The sequence below is a fragment of the Paramisgurnus dabryanus genome, chromosome 16 (assembly GCF_030506205.2).
Source record: "Paramisgurnus dabryanus chromosome 16, PD_genome_1.1, whole genome shotgun sequence".
In the NCBI taxonomy this organism is placed as follows: Eukaryota; Metazoa; Chordata; class Actinopteri; order Cypriniformes; family Cobitidae; genus Paramisgurnus; species Paramisgurnus dabryanus.
In genome coordinates this window covers 27,950,272-27,971,599 of record NC_133352.1, presented here as the reverse complement: position 1 = coordinate 27,971,599, position 21,328 = coordinate 27,950,272, and the positions used below count along the sequence as shown (strand labels likewise).

General features: G+C 37.5%; 1 protein-coding gene across 2 annotated transcripts in view; it reads left to right on the top strand.

Moving 5' to 3' along the window:
* Nucleotides 1–21,328, top strand: part of fstl5 (follistatin-like 5) — a 150,904-nt gene that overhangs the window by 97,686 nt on the left and 31,890 nt on the right. For both annotated transcript variants that reach the window (XM_065273979.2, XM_065273980.2), the window contains exons 7-10: nucleotides 2,272–2,438; nucleotides 6,684–6,804; nucleotides 14,445–14,606; nucleotides 16,907–17,041. In XM_065273979.2, the coding sequence (XP_065130051.2) occupies nucleotides 2,272–2,438; nucleotides 6,684–6,804; nucleotides 14,445–14,606; nucleotides 16,907–17,041 (585 nt within the window). The remainder of the gene's footprint in view (nucleotides 1–2,271; nucleotides 2,439–6,683; nucleotides 6,805–14,444; nucleotides 14,607–16,906; nucleotides 17,042–21,328) is intronic.

Genomic DNA, 21,328 nt, shown 5'->3' with positions numbered 1-21,328 from the left:
CATTATCTGGATGGAGAGAGCTTCGCGACAACATTTAACTAGACAGAGATTCTGATCCTGCTTGTGTTTTACGCGATTGGGTGAGTTGTTTTGTAACCCTTCAAAAAACGTATGCCATTATATTGATCACAACATTAGTGTGTAGACTGTAATCAGCGCATCTTCCCGCGGACGATATGCACATCAAGAGGTATTGTACAGCAATATAAATGGTCATTTTAAGACACTTCACAATAAGAGTTGTACTGTCAATACAATATGTAAAAAAGCATTGTAGATTGTAAATTGAAAACTTAATTCTGTGCTGTGTTAACCATCGAATTTGGACTAATACTGTGACATCTATGACTAATAATTTAGTTTTGAACATCACATATAAACTTACATAATGGAATAAACGATGTCATCAAACGCAACATTTATAAGACTTGATTAGCTTATCCATCAACGTGATTTCTCGTTCACGTCTGATTGATGGCCATCAGCGGTTGAGTTAAAGACTACAAATCCCATAATTCCACGCTGCTTCAGAGCGTCATTAAACAATGTAATTTGATGTTATTGTGTTTTGGCGCCATCTAGTGGTAAAAATTATACGTATTCGACCTTTAAAGACGTAAAATATTTTTTTTATACATATTTAGAAAATTGGATATAGAATGTACTAAATGTATTTTGCTTATTTTGTTCAAAAGCATGGTCAACGTAAGTCTAGATATTATAATAACAAGGAACTATGCTTCTAACGACAGAGCTATCGTTCAAACCACACAAGTTTGCGATGCAATCTGCCAATGGGTAAGCAATTTTTCTTGAATTTAGTGTTTAAGAAAAATGTTCAAACTTTTTTTGCTTACCCCATTGGCAGATTTTTTTTGCTTGTTTTATGCACAAAATCACTTAAATTTGATATTTTCAGTCTAAAAAATATTGACCAGTTTGACTGGTTTACTATGTTTACTTTGTTTACTATGTTTACTTTTTTAAAAGTGGAGGATTTTGCCATAAAAGTTTGCATGCACTTCGAGGGTTTGGCAGCAAAAAGAGTCAAATTTGTAAAATACCGATAAAATGACTAAAGTGACATTCGTGAAAATAAGACATTTCAGTTACTCACTAACAACATTTTTCATTGACATTTATTAAGAGAGATAAAGTTCAGGGACCTGATTAATCTTAAAAGAGTTAATAAGAGCGACGACTCAAAAATTATCTTCTTCACGCTGACATCTGAGGCACTTGCACACGCTCTTAAGGGGGTCGCACACCGGACGCACAGCTCAGCGAAGCGCCGCGCAGCACCGTTCTAAAAAAAATGTAACACATTGTTTTCTATGAGTATACGCAAACCGGTGCCGACAGGTGGCGCCTCAACTCCGTCGTGCCACAGAGCGCCATTCACATAGTTGAACATTAAATTACATCCTATTTATCCCAAATCATTAACAATTAACATTGGCTGCTAACGTATATTTTGCATTTGAAGTAGACACTATCTGTCTAAGCTTGCGCTATTTAATGTGCACTTCCAATGTACAATACCTCCCAGTTGTCCTAGACACAACTCGGGGAAGCACTTTGCAGCGCTGAGCTGCGCATCCGGTGTGCAACCCCCTTTAGAGGGTTTTGCATCTAAACTCTTAATTTAATTATTATATTAGTTAACTACACTATACTGTACACACAAGTACAGAGATCAAACATATTGCTGAAAAATGAACACTTTTTATTTGCACCCTCATGTTGATTCAAACCTGCATGCTTTTATTTTCATATTTTTCCCAAAGAGCAAATTTAAAGTCGAAAATGTTTACTAGGATTGTTCAACCACCTTTAGCAAAATGTCGCTGCTAAGTACATAATAAAGTTAAATTATTAATTGATCAAGAACATCATAGAGCTGATATTGATGGCCTTACACAACTGCAATATGAAGAAAAACATATGCACTTGTTTAAGCGTCTATCGTGTGGTTTATTCTTTTAATGAAGTAAAATCCACACCAGTAATGTGGAAACTGACAAAGCTGATAGCACTTTGTTCTCACAGGTTGATGTAGGTTTGCACGTTATTGACACCTGGAAAAAAAATCCACAGGAGTCAAACAATGCAATCATTTCTTGTTAGCCATAATGGATGAATGTGTGCTCGAAATAGATTTTAATGGCTGACGTGGACGTCTTATAGATTTACTGGGAAAAGTCAGAACGAAGCTGATACGCGTCAAATTACACACTTTCTAAACCACACTTTCTTTCTCTTATTTCTCAGAGGTCTATCAGCTCAGCCTCCCTGATGACCAGAAGCTGAGCGTTACCACGGTAACGGTGGGTCAAAGCGCCGTGCTCACGTGTGCCATCACGGGTGACCAGCGGCCACCGATCGTCTGGAGACGAAATAACCACGCCCTCAACATGATGGAGCTCGAAGATATTAATGTGAGTGACACGCCCCTTTCACCTCATTCCATCTCCGCCACACTCCAGTTTTACCCCTTCGGTCGAGTGTGTGCGCGTGTGTGCATTTGAGCTGTCTGGAAAGTGTTTCAATCAACTGTCTTGTTAAGGCTGTTGAAAAGCAAGTGGTATTGCTTTCAGGGCAATAAACGTATTAAGCCTCGAAAGTGGGACACACAAATACACACACTCATACACACACCCCAGTCTTGTTTGTAGATGGTATGACACGGTGTGAGATCATACGACGCTCAATCCAATTTTCTTCGTCTATCTAAATGTGCTTTCAGCTGAACCTTGCCTTTGAAGTAATGAAACTTAAAGTAAAACTTTCAACAAAGAGATCCATGCCAGATGGAATTTCAGTAAAGAAAAATAAGACAATATCAAAGACAATCAAAGCAGGTCACTAAAGTCTCTCCATTTTCAATGAAGTTGAATGTTCTGCCACAATTAACTTCATAATATATTTTAAAGGGACACTCCACTTTTCAAAAATAATGTTCATTTTCTAGCTCCACTACAGTTAAACATTAGATTTTTAACGTTTTGGAATCCATTCAGCTGATCTCTCGGGGTCTGGCGCTAGCACTTTTAGCATAGCTTAGCATAATCTATTGAATCTGATTAGACCATTAGCATCGCGCTAAAACAACCAAAGAGTTTTGATATTTTTCCTATTTAAAACTGGACTCTTCTGTAGTTACATCGTGTACTAAGGCCGACGGAAAATTAAAAGTTGAAATTTTCTAGGCAGATATGACTAGGAACTATACTCTCATTATGGCGTAATAATCAAGGACTTTGCTGCTGTAACATGGATGCAGCACGCGTAGTGATATTACGCACTGCCTGAAAATAGTCTCCTTGGTTACTTTCAATAGATGGGGGCTATTTTCGGCGCTGTGTAATATCATTGTGCCTGCTGCAGCCATGTTACGGTAGCAAAGTACTTGATTATTATGCCAGAATGAGAGTAGTTCATAGCCATATCGACCTAGAAAATCACAACTTTTAATTTTCAGTCAGTCTTCGTACATGATGTCACTACAGAAGAGTCAAGTTAGGAAAAGTTAGGAAAAATATCAAAACTCTTTTCTTATTTTTTAGCGCGATGCTAATGGTCTAATTAGATTCAATGGATTATGCTAAGCTATGCTAAAAGTGGTCCCGCCAGACCCGGAGATCAGCTGAGTGTATTCCAAAACGGTAAAAATCAAATGTTTAACACTAGGGAAAGTGTAAATTAGCATATTTTCAAAAAGGTGCAGTGTCCCTTTAATTGCCAATCCAGCTAATGAATCATTGCTTTGTAATGTCAAATGAAGATACTGCAGCACAACATCATTTAACACAGCTTTAACTTGATTAAAACTACATCGGTATAAATGAGGATTGAGGGAAAAATGCTCGAGAGATCTTAAATGAGTCTTTTGTGATGGATACAATCGTTTAAAGCAACACCAAAGAGTTTTTTTTACCTTAAAATAACGCTTCCAAAACAGTTTCAGTCGTTCATCCACTCTAAACAGGGTGAACAGCACTTTCACATTCGCTTTGCAGCCCTCTATCGGCCAAAACCGCACTAAAGAAGTTTCCAAACGTCGGGTAGTGGTCCTGTAGTCCGAGTGAATACTACAAAAACTTGCTTTACGGCAGACCTACAATCCAATCAGAGCCAGCTATGCCTCAGTATTTATGACAGTGGGTAATGGACAATTACGCTTCTAACCTGTAGGGGGAGCAAAGAGCCAAAACTCTTTGGTGTTGCTTTAAGGAATAATTAACAAATTAATTTTGGGATAGTTTGCCCAAAAAGTCTCGTAACATACCATAAGAAAAGTTTATTGATGCATTCCATTTAATGAATTTGTATTTATTTTGGTATATTACCGGGATTATAGCAGTATCCATCATCATTAAACAGATTATGCTTTGCAGGATTTAGTTAGATTTTTTATTTAGTTAATTAGATTTAGTTTGATGAAACCTGTTTAATGCTAATGGATACTGGTGATATAGCTCTCTAATTTCCTTGTGCACACACAAATATTCAGATTAAGGTTATTATTTTAGTGTTATAAAATGTACAGTTGGGGAAGTCATTTGTGCATGCTCTGTACTTTAATTATAATTGTTTGTGTATAGGCCTAAAGGTTTGTCTAACTGTAGCATCTTCAACACCAGAGATGACAGTGAGAGCCCTTCAAATAAGGAAGGAGGTTCTTGCTGCCACGATTCATCTTTAAAACCTTCACCGTTCACCCCACATGAGTCATATAAACACTCAAAAGAAAGCTTCGTTAAAAATCTGTAGCTTTGCAGAATAACATACAAACATTTAGGACAACAGGGCAGGGTGACCTACACCAGAAAATGTATTTGTGTCCCTGAAGTCTCCTGCATTCCCTGATCATTTCATGTCATCATGCAAGCCACAACCTTCAGATGAATTCTACAGTAGCATTGTCTTCAGAAAGGTCTTTTATTTCGTCCTTTGTAATTCATCTCATTAATCCAAGTGTATAGGGTGAATGAAAAACTTTTTCATTCTGGGAAAAAATCGTGTGCATTTATGTTCTGGAAATGATGGTGCTTACTGGGTGTTGCATCATTGGATGTGCAAGATCAATGCCACATACAATTATTTTACACTGCTTTTTGAATACGTAAAACAAAAGATTTTTTTTTACTTTTAACAATACGAAACTAAACTAGAAACTGGCCAAAAACTTCTAAGATCAGCAGGAAACAGCTAAGCCCATTTGATCATTATGGTCTCACACTGCTAAATATAATCTGCCAGCCAGATCACAGATATTTCCTCTAATGCCTGTTTTCTGCAAAAAAAAAAAAAAAACACCACCATAGGTCATTTGTGCAATAGCTTAATATAAGCTCCAATATAGCAAAGCTGAATTTCAGTTCATAATAAAATCTTTGACTTTTGATTGCAGACCTTGTCTGTTGGCAGATCTGAGCATTGTTTGACATTGAGATCTCAACTGGAGATGTGAGATTTCTTGGCTCTGATCTCAGGAAATAAACTGAGAAGCAGGGTACTTAAGCAGTATCTCAGAGAAATTGTTGGAATATGCAATAGATCTTGTTTTCTTAGTCCTTTGAGATATCAGACAGTGAATCTCCAAGGATTTTCATTGTTGCATCATTCCAACTTGATCTGGATTTCGCGTTCTGATCAAATCTAAATGAACCCCTCCGAATCGTCCTTGAAGAAACACTTGAGAGTTTTTGATGTCAGGATGTCAGCGAGTCATTATTTTAAGGCTAGTTGACCTTGGAAAAACATTGGCATGTAAATGAGTAACAATATCTTTATTGGGTTTGTTTGGATATTGTTAGCGTTTCCTTTTCTCTGATTCTGCTTTCAGCTCTATGCACTATTCCTCATTTTTTTCTCATTCTTGTCATTAGACTTTCAAATGATTTGTTCCATATTCAGAGACCTCTGTGTTTTGTCTTGTGGATATTTGAAAAATGTACTTCTCTGTACCACTGTGTTACTCATTAGGAACATATGGTGACAACAGGGGCTTATTTATTTGCTTTTACCTATAATGGGCATAGTTTGAGTCTTTCATTGATGTTTGGTAGCACACAGCCAAACTGCTGTGCTTTATTAATTGTGCTTTTATAATAGATGTTGTGCTGTGTTAAATATAAACTATGCAATGCAAATAAATTATAGCATGACCAGTGTTTGTTGTTCAATAAAAATATCCAAACATCCCAAAACAAGATAAGACTTATTTGAAGCTCAGGATATTAAGTTATTATTATTTTTATTAAATTTTTTGTAGTACATTTTGTGTTTGCCTTACAGTAATTGTATTTTCTTATCTCATTATTAAAATAAGTTTTAAACAGTACAAATTTGCATAAAGGGTAGCGCGCACTTAAGTAAAGTATGTTCTCTGTATACATACCTGATACAGTCTGTCTGTCTCTTTAATTCGTTTTTTTTAACTGCATTGTGTAAAAAATAAATGGTGTGTAGAGCGCTTTAATGACAGCCTGCAGCATAACTTATGTAAATGTCCTCTGCAATCTGCTCCTATTGATTACCTTGTTTTATAACTGCCTTCATACTCATTCTCTTTCTCTCTCTCTCTTTCTGATGTTTGCAGATTTGTGACATTTTTCGGCTCTGTCATAATTGTTCTCTCTGTTAGGTCATGCTGATGGTAGTTTTGTGTGTTGTTATAGGATTTTGGAGATGATGGGTCACTGTACATCACTAAGATTACCACCACGCACATGGGCAACTACACCTGCCACGCAGATGGATACGAACAGCTTTTCCAGACGCACACCCTGCAGGTTAATGGTACGTAATATACAAGTATATTCACTAATAAATAGTATTTATCTTTCATCTGTTTTTTTATTTTCTAAGTTTTATTCGTTTTTGTTTAACTCTTTCCCCACCAGCAGTTTTTGGAAAAAAGTTGCCAGGCAGCGGCAGCATTTTTTATGATTTTTACGAAAGTATAATGCCTTCCAGAAAATGTTTATATATATATATATATATATATATCATACATAAACATACAATATATCAAATGAAAGAACAGACCATCTGCTTTCAAAAAAAAGTTTCATCTTACCCTTATTTGTTTTCTTTTTATTACCTCACAAATATGGGTAGGTTTCTTCAAAAATACAAAATTTTGAGCAAAAAGCTAAAATGATTGAATTTTTTGTGAAGGGCCTTTGATAGAGATCAGATTCAGAGCGATATCCTCAAAACATACATGGAGTTTTACGACTCAGGAAGTTGCTGAAATCCCTGTCTTGCCACAGACCGCCACTCACATAGTTTAACATTAAATTACATCATATTTGTCCCAAATCATTAACGACTAACATCGGCTGCTAACTTATATTTTGCATTTTGAAGTAGATGCTATCTGACTAAGCTCGCGCTATTTAATGTGCACCTCCGGTGTGCAATACCTCAGAGTTGTCCTAGACGCGACTCGACGCGGCACTGCGCGGGGCATGAGCTGTGGGTCGGGAATGCGACCCCCTTTATGGCACTTTTTGGTGTACTAGTGCACATCATAGACTGTAAGAAAGATGGATGACGCAATGTCGCTTCCTTCCATTGTAATGAATTGAAGCCAAAAATGTCTGACCATGAGCGCTGCCATGTTATGTAAAAACGTCAGTTTGGAGCCAGGGCATGCGCAGAAGGAATCGTCCGTGGAGCCAAAGGCGTGATATCAAACTTCCGCCCTAATTGCTCGTGCGTTTCAATTTTACCACGCTAATCATAACGACACGCCTCATTTCTATAGCATCAAATTACTAGATAAACTGTGACCCCCCAGTCACATTAGCTACAAGCGACAGAGACAGAGCGACAGGCTACCATTCATTTTCAAAGGAAGTGGCCGTTTGCCAGCGACAAGCGACGAGCTTGCTGCTGCGCGAGCAAGGCGGGGCCAAAATAGACAAGCAGGCTATTTTATGCAAATGCTGAGCGATGCGACAAAGCGACTGCCAATCAGAGTGAAGGAGCAGCGTGACGTAGGTCTGTGGTCGAGCCTGGTCGAAGAAAATAATTCAAGATGGCGGAAAATGCGTATTTATGTATATATCTGATAAGTTTGGCATTTTATCTCATATATTTTGTTACTTTTATCGAGAAATAAATACTATTAAATCCAAAAACACCGTTCTTGTAACTTAACAATACCTCTAAAGTGACTTTTGATACCGCTTTTGGAAACTAGCCAAGGAACGGCCATCAAGCGAGTGCGTGTTGCTCGGTGTCGTTCACTTTTGTAGCTAATGTGACTGTAGGGTAAGTTGTAGGTCCTTCCATATAAGTTTGCAATCCAGTTTGCGTATGTTCATTGGAACAATGATATCAGAAACAGGTCTCTGGTTTATTCTGGTTAATATTGGTATGTTTCTGGTCTAGCAGATGCAGGTCTGCACAAAACTTAAAGGGGACATATCATAAAAATCTGACTTTATCAATGTTTAAAAGCTTTAATGTACCCAGTGCTTCTATCAACCTAGAAAATGTGAAAAAGAAGATCCCAGTAACTTAGTTTTGTTACCATTCTCTGCAAGCATGTGAAAAATAGCTCATTGAAATTTGTGATGTCAGAAGGGGATAATACCACCTTAATCTGCACTATCCAATTACGGCACTGACAATTAGTGCAGAGATCAGCTCATTTTCATTTTAAAAGGACACACCCAAAATGGCACATTTTTGCTTACACCTACAATCTGGCAATTTTATAATGCTAGAATAAATTATCTATATGGTATTTTGAGCTAGAACTTTACATACGTACTCTGGGGACACCAAAGGTTTATTTAACATCTTAAAAAAGTATTGTGAAATGTCCCCTTTAAGCTAGCCTTATGGGTTACACTTTATTTTGATAGTCCACTTTAGACATTCTACTAACTATAAACAACTTTGCTACTACATGTCAACTAACTTTCAATAATTTGCAACTATTCATCAACTAACTGTCATTAGTGTATTAGTAGACTGTAACGGTTGGGGTTAGGGAAGAGGTTTGGGTTAGTGGAATAAGTTGACATGCTCCTGCAAAGATACTTATAGTCAGTTGAATGTCTGTTGACATATCATCACAATAAAGTGTTAGTAGATATTAAGCAGACAGTCTACAAATTCTCTAAAGATTGGTAGTTGATAATTAGTTGCAAAGTTACTTATAATTAGTAAAATGTCTAAAGTGGACTATCGAAATAAAGTGTTACCGCCTTATGCCCACCCCAGCATCACACACTGAAAACTAGCAGCCAAAACACCCGTTATTACAACAGGGTACTTTTTCCCCAGTCATTTCCCAGTAACACATACCAATCAAAGGCCCCTAAATGATAACATCACATTTTAATTGGACGAAAAACAATCGAACCTGCCTCCAGAGTGGTTGCCTAGCAATTGATCATGGACAGAGCTGAGAGGAAATGGGAAATTAATTAGGGGTGACACATGTTCTCCTTTTGTGTTGAGAGTCACAAAAGCACTAGTGGTCCCTCTTCACCTAATTATGCTTCCTTATGACCGAGAGCCACAGGAATATTGTTCACACTTAATTTTCCATGCCTTTTGCCTTTATTGCGTCTATGTTGTTTTAGCTCAGCTTGAAGCATTCGTGTGCCTTTGAGGCAGGCTGCATTGATTCATCTGTTGCGCAGTGCTTGGCAAATGAATCTCAACCTTTTGGCTTTATATTTTACTCCTTAGCCCCTTTCTCATTAAGAATAATGGAGGTATAATGATGTTGCTCTGTTTCCCAGGCAGGGTTTTAACTTAGGTAAACAGTAATAAAACTCTGATGTATTGTATATCTCTGCATATATGTGTGTTTATTATTATTTCAATAGTGTATTCTATTTAATTACATGTTGTGCAGAAGTATTCTTTAACATTAATGGCATATGTAAATATTTGCTGAGAAAAGTCCTCAAATGATGGTAATTTACAAACATTACATTATTATGGCATGCACAAAAACACGAAGACGGCGCTTCAAGCATTAATGTTTAGGAATTTACATGCGCGTCAGGGTGCATTATTAATAGTGCCATTTTATATACGAGTTGTTGTGGATGTGGTTCTGCTATTTTTAAAGGCTTTTTCCCCCAGAAGCTAACAGATGTTTTAGAGCAGCGTTTGCTGGAAATATTCGAGGGGTCGGATGGGCTCAGGAACCTGCTGAGGCTCAGAGGTGGTGAAATCGAGAGGAAACTTTGATTGAGAACGCTGAAAGCTCATCAGCATCAATACACACACAATAGCGCCGAAATAACACACACTTCCCCGCGTTGCGTGTAATGGGCACGTCAGCACACCGGGAGAGACAAAGAGTAACGTAAACTAATAAATCTTACTCTCAATTTCACGGAGGAATAAATACACACAGAGAATTTATCCGGTTCACTGATGGCGGACTTACACGCTCCCGAGCCGAAACACTTGCTTATTCTCAGGGAAAATCAACACGGGAGAAACAAAGAAAAGGGGGCCAGAGGAATAAAAGAGGGGAGATTGAAGGAGACCAAGGGCCATGAGAATTTTGTGATAGAGCTGTCAGCTCCGATGTGTTTCACATTGGGGACAATCTCAACTCGATCCCCAGGTAATAAAATACACACAAGGACAGACTCAGGCGTACGCGCAAGCATGCGCAGAAAGAAAAGACATTCGATAAGGATTTCGTATTATTTCTAGGTTAAGCTTTGTAAAGAATGAGAAAGATGGCAAACTGGTTATTTTCTGTAGTTAAGCTCATGAGACTAAAGTTATGTTTCTTAGATTTTGTAAGGGATCAACTGTGTGATGATAATAGACAAACGAATAATAATAAAGTTACTTTACCTTCAAACTTTATTCACCTTAAAATATTCAAATAAAATAGAATGGATATAATTGATTTTATACACTCACCTAAAGGATTATTAGGAACACCTGTTTAATTTCTCATTAATGCAATTATCTAATCAACCAATCACATGGCAGTTGCTTTAATGCATTTAGAGGTGTGGTCCTGGTCAAGACCAGTGGTGGACAGTAACGAAGTAAATGTAATTCGTTACTGTACTTAAGTAGTTTTTTCGCGTATCTGTACTTTACTCAAGTACTTTTATTTTGGGAGACTTTTACTTTTACTTCACTACATTTTAAAGTCAAATATCTTACTTTTTACTCCACTACATTTTGAAAATTCGGTCGTTCCTTTTTATTTGTCAGTGGATAAAAAAACGTAACTGGATAAAATAAAGCTGCAAAAAAAAAAAATGCACACGTGATTCGTCAAACCACCAATCAGGGTACAGCATGCGCTTCGTTTTGAACTTGTTTTGGTTGCCGTGCTGGTTCACGAAAGCTACACGAGTGCATCAGCCAGCATATCGTTTAGAGAATAAAACTGCATTTAAAAACAACGGAGGAAATTACTTGACCCGCCACAACAACAATGGCCTTATTTACGTGAGTTTTTTAAGTCCTTGAATAGAAGAACGAGTCCTTCGTGTCTTCTCAGCCTGCCTCGAAACTGTGCTTTTTCTTTTTACAAGAATACTCCTTCAAATCTAAGGAAACGCGTAGAGGTAAGGCATTTTTATTCTGGTTATATTTTTAATTGAGCAATCTTAACAGTAGCTTGCAGAAAACTGTTTCATTGTGTAGATAAAATATATACGATGTTATCATGAATGAATTTTAAGTAAGTTAGCTATGCAGGCTGGAGCTATTTTTAGCCGTATAGTTAGCAGTTTCACTTAAATTCATTGAATTTGAAGCTCAGTGCTGTGTTATTGTGAAATGACAATCAATCGCTATCAACACTGTTGTAAAATATAAATGACATTTTGACTAGCCATGCAGTGTAGTTTGCTTAAACAGGCAGGTGGATTACTACATATTATTATAACTAATATTTTCAAGTTTTGCTCCCAAATATTAATAGATTCCATATATATTAATAGATTTATTTATGTATTACAATATACATGACATGCTAAAGCACATTAAATGTTTCTTAAATTATATTCTGTAAGGCTTATTGTATTTGCCAAAGGAAGGGAGACTGGTTTCTAGATATTTAATGTCTAAATTTTTTCTTTTGCAGAGAAAGCATGGTAGCCAACATTAAAAGGTATGTTACTGTAACATCATCAAGGAAAAGAAACCTGGAAAGTGAGGATGCTCCATCAACCTCCAGATAGTAAAAGAAAACTCCTGTGAACCTGTGCTTAATTCAAGTTTTTACTACACTTAAACTGTTAAATTATTTAACAAATAAATCTTGAAATGAGACTTACTGCTCTCAAATCCTGTTATTTCATTTGTTGCTAAAGGAATTGTTTGGCTTTAAGGTTTTAGGCTTATGATCATTTTAATAGACATCAGTGTCTGAATAATTAATGTCCTTCTATTAATAGATTAGTGAGCCAAGAGAGTTTTTTCACATAATTTGAGTTTCGTGACAATATGATACAGACATAATAAATCACAGTACTTTTGTACTTAAGTACATTTTGAGGCAGATACTTTTGTACTTTTACTCAAGTAAAAATTTTAAGCAAGTACTTCTACTTTAACTTGAGTAATATTTTACCCTGGGTATCTTTACTTTTACTCAAGTACATGATTTGTGTAATTCGTCCACCACTGGTCAAGACAATCTACTGAACTCCAAACTGAATGTCAGAATGGGAAAGAAAGGTGATTTAAGCAATTCTGATTGTGGCATGGTTGTTGGTGCCAGATGGGCCGGTCTGAGTATTTCACAGTATGCTAAGTTACTGGGATTTTCACTCACAACCATTTCTAGGGTTTACACAGAATGGGGTGAAAAGGGAAAATATCCAGTATAAGGCAGTCCTGTGGGCAAAAATGACTTGTTGATGCTAGAGGTCAGAGGAGAATGGACCGACTGATTCAAGCTGATAGAAGAGCAACTTTGACTGAAAAAAACACTCGTTATAACCGAGGTATGCAGCAAAGCATTTGTGAAGCAACAACACGCACAACCTTAAGGCGGATGGGCTACAACAGCAGAAGACCCCACCGGGTACCACTCATCTCCACTACAAATAGGAAAAAGAGGCTACAATTTGCACGAGCTCACCAAAATTGGACACTTAAAGACTGGAAAAATGTTGCCTGGTCTGATGAGTCTCGATTTCTGTTGAGAGATTCAGATGGTAGAGTCAGAATTTGACGTAAACAGAATGAGAACATGGATCCATTGTGCCTTCCTACCACTGTGCAGGCTGCTGGTGGTGGTGTAATGTGGGGGATGTTTTCTTGGCACACTTTAGGGCTCTTAGTGCCAATTGAGCATCATTTAAATGCCACAGCCTACCTGAGCATTGTTTCTGACCATGTCCATCCCTTTATGACCACCATGTACCCATCCTCTGATGGTTACTTCTGTAACCATGTTACAAAGCTCGAATCATTTCAAATTAGTTTCTTGAGCATGACAATGAGTTCACCATACTAAAATGGCCCCCACAGTCATCAGATCTCAACACAATAGAGCATCTTTGGGATGTGGTGGAACGGGAGCTTCGTGCCCTGGATGTGCATCCCACAAATCTCCATCAACTGCAAGATGCTATCCTATCAATATGGGCCAACATTTCTAAAGAATCCTTTCAGCACCTTATTAAAACAATGCCACGTAGAATTAAGGCAGTTCTGAAGGCGAAAGGGGGTCAAACACAGTATAACTATGGTGTTCCTAATAATACTTTTGGTGAGTGTATGTGTCTTTAAAAAAAATGGTTATGCTTTTCGAAATTTCTTCTAAGCCTGGCTTTGCTTTCGCACAATTTACTGTATTCTGTTTGTTATAATCTGCTCATTAAGCATGAGCTAAACATAGAATAACAAAAAGCTTAAGCTTACCATTTTTACACTAAATGATTTCTGGATTCCAACTGTGTTGAACTCCATGGTAAACCGGGCGAATCCCTAAAGGCTTAAGGCTCAAATTTTACTCCCTGTTCTTTGAAGCAAAACATTTCATTAAATCTGCCCCCTTGTGTGCTATAATAGGATTCCCCATGCTACCACTATCCATAATTTTTTTACTTTTTGGGAGAAAGTTGTAATAGTGTACTGGATAACAAAAGGGAAGAACCAAGGTTTATTTATTGTTCCTTGATTTCATTTCTCTCTTAAGAGGTATCGCATTAAATTAATGAATCTCAATTAACAGATCGATGACTCAGCAGCACTGCAGTTCTTGGGGTGATGTGCAGTTTTATTTTTGTCCTAACAAACCTGACCTAGTGGCATTTACATGATGCTTATAAATCTGTGTCCTATTATTAATAGGTCTGCTGTACTAATCCAAGAGAAAATTATACAGAACGACTGAAAGTGTCTATCTGTTCATAGTTTGTTTTAATAATTTGTTGATTTAGTTATTTTCACTTTTGTTCTTTTTTATATAGTGCCCCCTGTTATCCGGGTGTACCCTGAGAGCCAGGCACGTGAGCCAGGGGTCACAGCCAGTCTGCGGTGCTACGCTGAGGGCATCCCTGACCCACAGCTCTCATGGCTGAAGAACGGAATGGACATCACCACAAAACTCTCTAAACAACTCACGCTTCAAGGTGAAACACATATCCATTTAACCATTATTTAGACTAAAGCTGGGCTCACACTACAGGATTTTCAACCCTAATTTCCTCACGAGAAAAATCTGATGTTTTGGCTCAGATTATCATATAATTTGTGATGTTTACAGATCAAATCTTAAACCTTCCAATGTGTTCGCAAGCAAGTCAGAGTCACCCCGATCATGTCAAACATGTTAGATATTTAGGATTTAAAATTGGGATGATTACACCATTACTTTACAATAGCCAATGAGAAAGGGAGGTGAATGACTGACCATTGGAAATAGTGACTGCAAAACTGGCTGCTTTACAGCGGAGATAGAGAAACGGCTTGTAGAAGTGAGGAAACAACACTGTAAAAAACGACTGTAGAAATTACAGTATTATTGGCATCTGGTTGCCAGTAACTTACTGTAAATTTTACATTTGTTATTTTCTGGCAACAGTTTGTTCAAAGTTAAATGAACATGAAACATTTTCAGTCTTTAGCTTCTACAGTAAGTTACTGGCAACCAGCTGCATCATTACAGCAGTTTTTTACAGTGAAAAGTTGCTGTAGTTACGCAGCTGTTTGCCAATAACTTACTGTAGATTTAAATGTATGTTATTTACAGGCAACAGTTTTTCAAAATTAAATAAATATTAAAGGAACACTTAACTTTTTTTGAAAATATATGCTCATTTTCCAGCTCCCCTAGAGTTAAACATTTGATTTTTACAGTTTATCCATTCAGCCGATCTCTGGGTCTGGCCGTACCACTTTTAGCATAGCTTAGCACAATCCATTGAATCTAATTAGACCATTAGCATCGTGCTCAAAAATAACCAAAATGTTTTGATAGTTTTCCTATTTAAAACTTGACTATTCTGTAGATACATCGTATACTAAGACCGACAGAAAATTAAAAGTTGTGATTTTCTAGGCAGATATGGCTAGGAACTATACTCTCATTCTGGCGTAACAATCAAGGACTTTGCTGCTGTAACATGGCTGCAGAAGGCACAATGACATTACACAGTGCCCAAAAATAGTCCCCTGCTACTAAAAGTTACTAAAGGGACTATTTTCGGCTGCTCTTAAATATCTATGCGCCTTCTGCAGCCATGTTTTTTTTCTGCAGCCATGTTACGGCAGCAAAGTCCTTGATATTACGCCAGAATGAGAGTATAGTTCCTAGCCATATCTGCCTAGAAAAACACAACTTTTAATTTTCCGTCGGTCTTAGTACTATGTAACTACAGAAGAGCCAAGTTTAAAATTGGAAAAATATCGAAACTCTTTGGTTATTTTTGAGTGCGATGCTAATGTTCTAATCAGATTCAATGGATTATGCTAAGCTATGCTAAAAGTGTTATGGCCAGACCCGGAGATCGTCTGAATGGATTCCAAAACGGTAAAAATCAAATGTTTAACTCTAGGGGAGCAGCAAAATTAGAATATTTAAAAAAAATAAACATAAACAAGTCTTTGTCTTTACAGAATAAAACAATAAAATAACAGCCTCATGCAAAGCTTCTAGAAACCAGAAATCCTCATCAATCCTTTTTCTGTATTTTTTCCTTTTTCGGTTTCCAAAATGCTTTGCACGAGACTGTTCATTTACTTTTATTCTGTAAAGATAAATACTTGTTAATGTTTAATGCTGATTTAATTTTGAACAAACTGCGTCCAGTAAATAACATCAATTTAAATCTACAGCAAGTTCCTGGCAAACAGCTGACAGTAATACTGTAATTTCTACGGAAATATTTAACAGTGTACATTTAAATGTGAAATATAGAAAAGAGAGACTTTTGACACCACTAAAGAACTGCAAAAATCATGAACCTTTTCAAAAAAAGAAATGGCGAAATCTACAAACAGTTTATAATATGGCATTCACAAGCAGTTATCAGTTTAGCTTTCACACTAGCTGACTTCACACCTTAAAGAGTGTACCGACAATTCTCTGCAAGCTTATGTTGATTCTTGTCATTCAGATGGAGTTTTATATATTTATATATAGCACTAAAGCCTGCTGGTTGAATCATCGTGGTGATTGACATGTTTGTCATGATCTAGGCCCATTCTTGCACAATGCACCCTGTGGGAACTATCATCATCTAACACTTCTCCAAAGTCAGATGTTCAAACTAAACCCAACATGACAACTTGAGAACCCTAAAAATTGTTCAGCTCTTATCAAAAACATCTTCGCTATATCCCATCAGAAGAACTTGCGTAAATGGAGCCATCATGCCGAGAGTGAAAAGTTCACTTGAGTCTTTTGGTCGTTTCTTTTTATTGTCTGCAGCTAATGGAAGTGAGGTCCACATCAGCAACGTTCACTTTGAGGACACTGGCGCGTACACCTGCATCGCCCGGAACGAGGCGGGCGTAGACGAGGACATCTCTTCTCTCTTTGTGGAGGATTCTGCTCGCAAAACACGTATGTATAAGTCATGATGGCTAGTCCATTTGTCTCTACGATGGCTCCTCACTGCCAGTATACTTGCATTATTTATCCGACTGAAGGTTAATAGTTAATAAACTTTGGATGGAGTAATAGGCCGGAAGGATATGAAATAATGGAAGAAAAGTCCCGGAGACCTGATGTTTGACTGTTGTCAGCAATTTTATTTATAACATAGAAGATCAGGTTGATGAAGGAAATTACTCTAGTATATCTTTATGTATGAATCTTGCATATAATGGAATAGGATGTATATCAAATGATATGATCTTTTTTTTTAATCTTGGTTAAAAGACTACCAGGGTTTTCCCCTCCCCATTTTATTACTTTTTATATCTAAATGTTAACTATAAATCTTGTGTTTTGAAAAAGAAGAAAGAGGTAAAAAATAAGAAGAGCAGGGTTATCTGAAAGACTATTGTATTAAACCTTAAATACAGACTGCAAAAGTAAATGCAATACTTAAACTTATTTACTAATATTTACTACAGGGAGCAGTTAAATAATAATGGTCTGTTTCTGCTGTATGAGGAAATCAGTAAATGATGCAAGATTTGAATCTAGTTTATACCAACAGCTCCATCTGTAAGTTTATGTGTATGTGAAAGTTTTTGGAAAACGTCAGATGCTTCATTATATTAAAGTGGTGTGGGCTGTGAAGGATGGAGAAAAGTCTTGCAGGTCACCTTATACTCATAAGTCAGTCATTCACATTATTGCTAAAGTCTGTGTGGAGGTGTTGGGAGATGTAGTCCACTGAGTTCAGAGGTCTGGCTATTGTAGTTTACCGAGATGTGACCCGGCGATGCACTGTACCGCCGGGCTCCTCACAGGTCAGACAGCTTGAGTCATGGCTGCTTGTGTTCCACCTGCATGCATAATGCATGAGAGCATTTCTCAGCTTCACTACAGCTCTACCCACTGATCTGGAGTCAGTCATTCCAGACTTTTTGATCTCAGCTCACCCTACAGTTGTTTTACATGTTCTGGATCAACACTCCCTGTAGACCATCTTGCATGGTTTGGACTCCAAACTATTATAATATAAAACTTAATATTCAGGTCAGGGCTGTTCAGATTCGCTCTTGGAGGGTTCACTCTCGGAGGGTTCGCTCTTCTGCACCCTTCAGAGTTTTTTCCAGCCCTGCCCTCAGACACATTCTGCTAATTTGGAAGTAATCTTTAAAGCATCGATTAGTTTGTTCAGGTATGTTCGATTAAACTCTGAAGGACGTCGACTCTTCAGGAGTGGATTTGAAAAGGCTTGTTTTAGCCATCACAAACAGTTGCTATTTAAAAAGACCTATTTTTCTTTAAAGGAAAACACCCCTGTTTTTCAATATTTTACTATGTTCTTACCTCAACTTAGACAAATTAATACATACCTGTCTTTATTCAATACGTGCACTTAATCTTTGTACAGCATGTCATGAATGTGTTAGCATTTAGCCTAGCCCCATTCATTCCTTAGAATCCAAACAGGGATGAATTTAGAAGCCACCAAACACTTCCATGTTTTCCCTATTTAAAGACTGTTACATGAGTAGTTACACGAGTAAGTATGGTGGCACAAAATAAAACGTGGCGATTTTTTAGCGGATAAAAAATTAGAACCATAGACTGTAAAAAAAGATGGACGACGCCTGTTCGCTCTCTTCCATTGGGGAAAAGTGAAGCCGCCAGGGTCCCGATATGGCGCTGACATCTTGGGTCTTGAGTCTGCGCAATAGCGATTTCGGGACCAGTCATGCGCAGTAGTAAGCAGGAAGGGAAGCCGCGAAGTCAAAACCCCGCCCTCGCTCTCGTAGAATGCGCATATCACACGATATCACAGCTGCCAATCATGACGTGACACCACCGTTTTTATATCATTAAATAACTAACTAAACACAAACCTATTTTAAAAACAAACATTTGAATTTACATCAGTGTGATAAAAACTACAGTAAATGACAGAAACCAGCTTCGGAAAAAAGATAATTGAAGTGTCATTAATTTTTTTAGTTGGTCTCAAGTCCCATTGAATAACATGGGGAGGCGGGGTTTATGACCTATACTGGGACCAGTCACTGGGGGGCGATCGAGACGTTTTGGCTTCACTTTTCAGGGCTTGTGTGGCACGCTTGATTAGAACTATATTGTATGGCGGAAGAGCACTTAGTTTGCAGCACTTTGACCTCGGGCCCCTCTGAAGTGTTACTAAACTCAATGGAAAGCTAACTAAGCCAAAGTGAAGTGAGCTGACCCGACCTGACCCACGAGGTACTATGCAATGGAAAAGCGCCATTAGAGATTTGATGCTTAGGCTGTTTTTTGCAAAGTTGACATGCTCACATACATAAAACATGCTGATTCATTTTCAAACCAGCATTGGGTCAAAAAGAGATAAAGCAAATAGCTGGGTTAAATTAACATAGGAAATGTTTCTATTTGACCAAACAAAGGGTTATAACAACTCAGCATTTTGGGTTGAAACAGCCCAGCACAGCTGTAATTACAACCCAACAGGTTAGGTTCGTCCCTTTTTGACCCAACACTGGGTTAAAAAATATCCCAGCAATAAAGATTATTCTGTAAATCTGACATTTTCAGTTTTTTGTATAGCTGTCTTGTCTTTGTATAGCCAACCCGTGTAGATTAATTTCCATTTGTGTATAAATGGCTGCTCCTTGTGTAAATTAGATTTGATGACGATAATAAACTTTATAATAGTCCTCAATAACCATATAATGTATGGATGTCATTACAGCAAATTTTTAGTGTAGAAACCCTTAAATCACATTATTATCTGTACAAAGCTGTAGGTCAGTGTGAAAGCACAACGCCAGCCTACTGCTGCATTTATACTGCAACGCCCAGCTTTTATCTGCTGTTTCTGCATGCGGTGTGAAACAGGCTTTAATTGTTGCTGTTTAATACATTAGCATACTTCTTCCTCATGCGCCAAAGCTGTCGACAGGCTACAGTAGTTGGATTTGATTCTCTGTGTTATTGCTTTCGTAGCGAATACGAGGAACAATTCTGTACTGTCAGCTAGGATTACCCATGACATTAGTTTCTTAATGTCAGGTCTAAACTCCTAAGACACGAATGATACACGGTTCCTTGCTTCCACACAGCATAGCAGTAGATTAAAAGTCCTCCTGCTATTGATATCAATGAGTATGAGGCACACTCCCTTAACTTCGTTTGATGATTTGTCCTTGTCGCTTGAATAGCTTATATGTATATTTTCTATACATTGCTGAGAACTGACTGCTGTAACACTAACAGTTAAAGCTAAGATTTGTGCATTCAGCTTATTGTAAGGTTGTAGAGGTCGTGTAAAAGTAATTTTACATCTAAAGGGCAAAATAAAGGGGTCAGTTATCAGATGGAGTCAGTACCATTCTACAGGTCACGGAAAAACACACTACATTCAGAGGAAAGATGATCATCCCGTCCATCCCTGTAGTCTCAAAGATTAAACACTAGTCCAGCTACAGTTCTCATAAGATTGGATGTATGCCAGAAAGTAAAGTGTTTAAGGTCAACTGTAGCTCAACCAATAGAGTGCAATAAGCAGGGTTTTGGAAAATCACAGATGAGTTCTCTTTAAAGGGACTTTTAGCATAGCTTAGCACAATCCATTCAATCTGATTAGACCATTAGCATTGTGCTAAAAATAACCAAAGAGTATCCATATTTGTCCTTTTTAAAACTTGACTCTTCTGTAGTTACATCGTGTACTAAGACCGACAGAAAATGAAAAGTTGTGATTTTCTAGGCAAATATGGCTAGGAATTATACTCTCATTAATCAATGACTTTGCTGCCGTAACATGGCTGCAGGAGGCGCAATGATATTACAAAGTGCCCGAAAATAGTCCCCTGCAATTGAAAGTTACTAAGGGGACTATTTTCGGCTGCTGCGTAATATCATTGCGCCTCCTGCAGCCATGTTACTGCAGCAAAGTCCTTGATTATTACGCCAGAATGAGAGTATAGTTCCTAGCCATATCTGCCTAGAAAATCACAACTTTTAATTTTCTGTCACTCTTAGTACACGATGTAACTACAGAAGAGTCAAGTTTTAAATAGGAAAAATATGGAAACTCTTTGGTTATTTTTAGCACAATGCTAATGGTCTAATCAGATTCAATGGATTGTGCTAAGCTATGCTAAAAGTGGTACCAACAGACCCAGAGATCAGCTGAATGGATTCTATTCCAGTACAAATCAAATGTTTAACTCTAGGGGAGGTGGAAAATTAACATATTTTCAA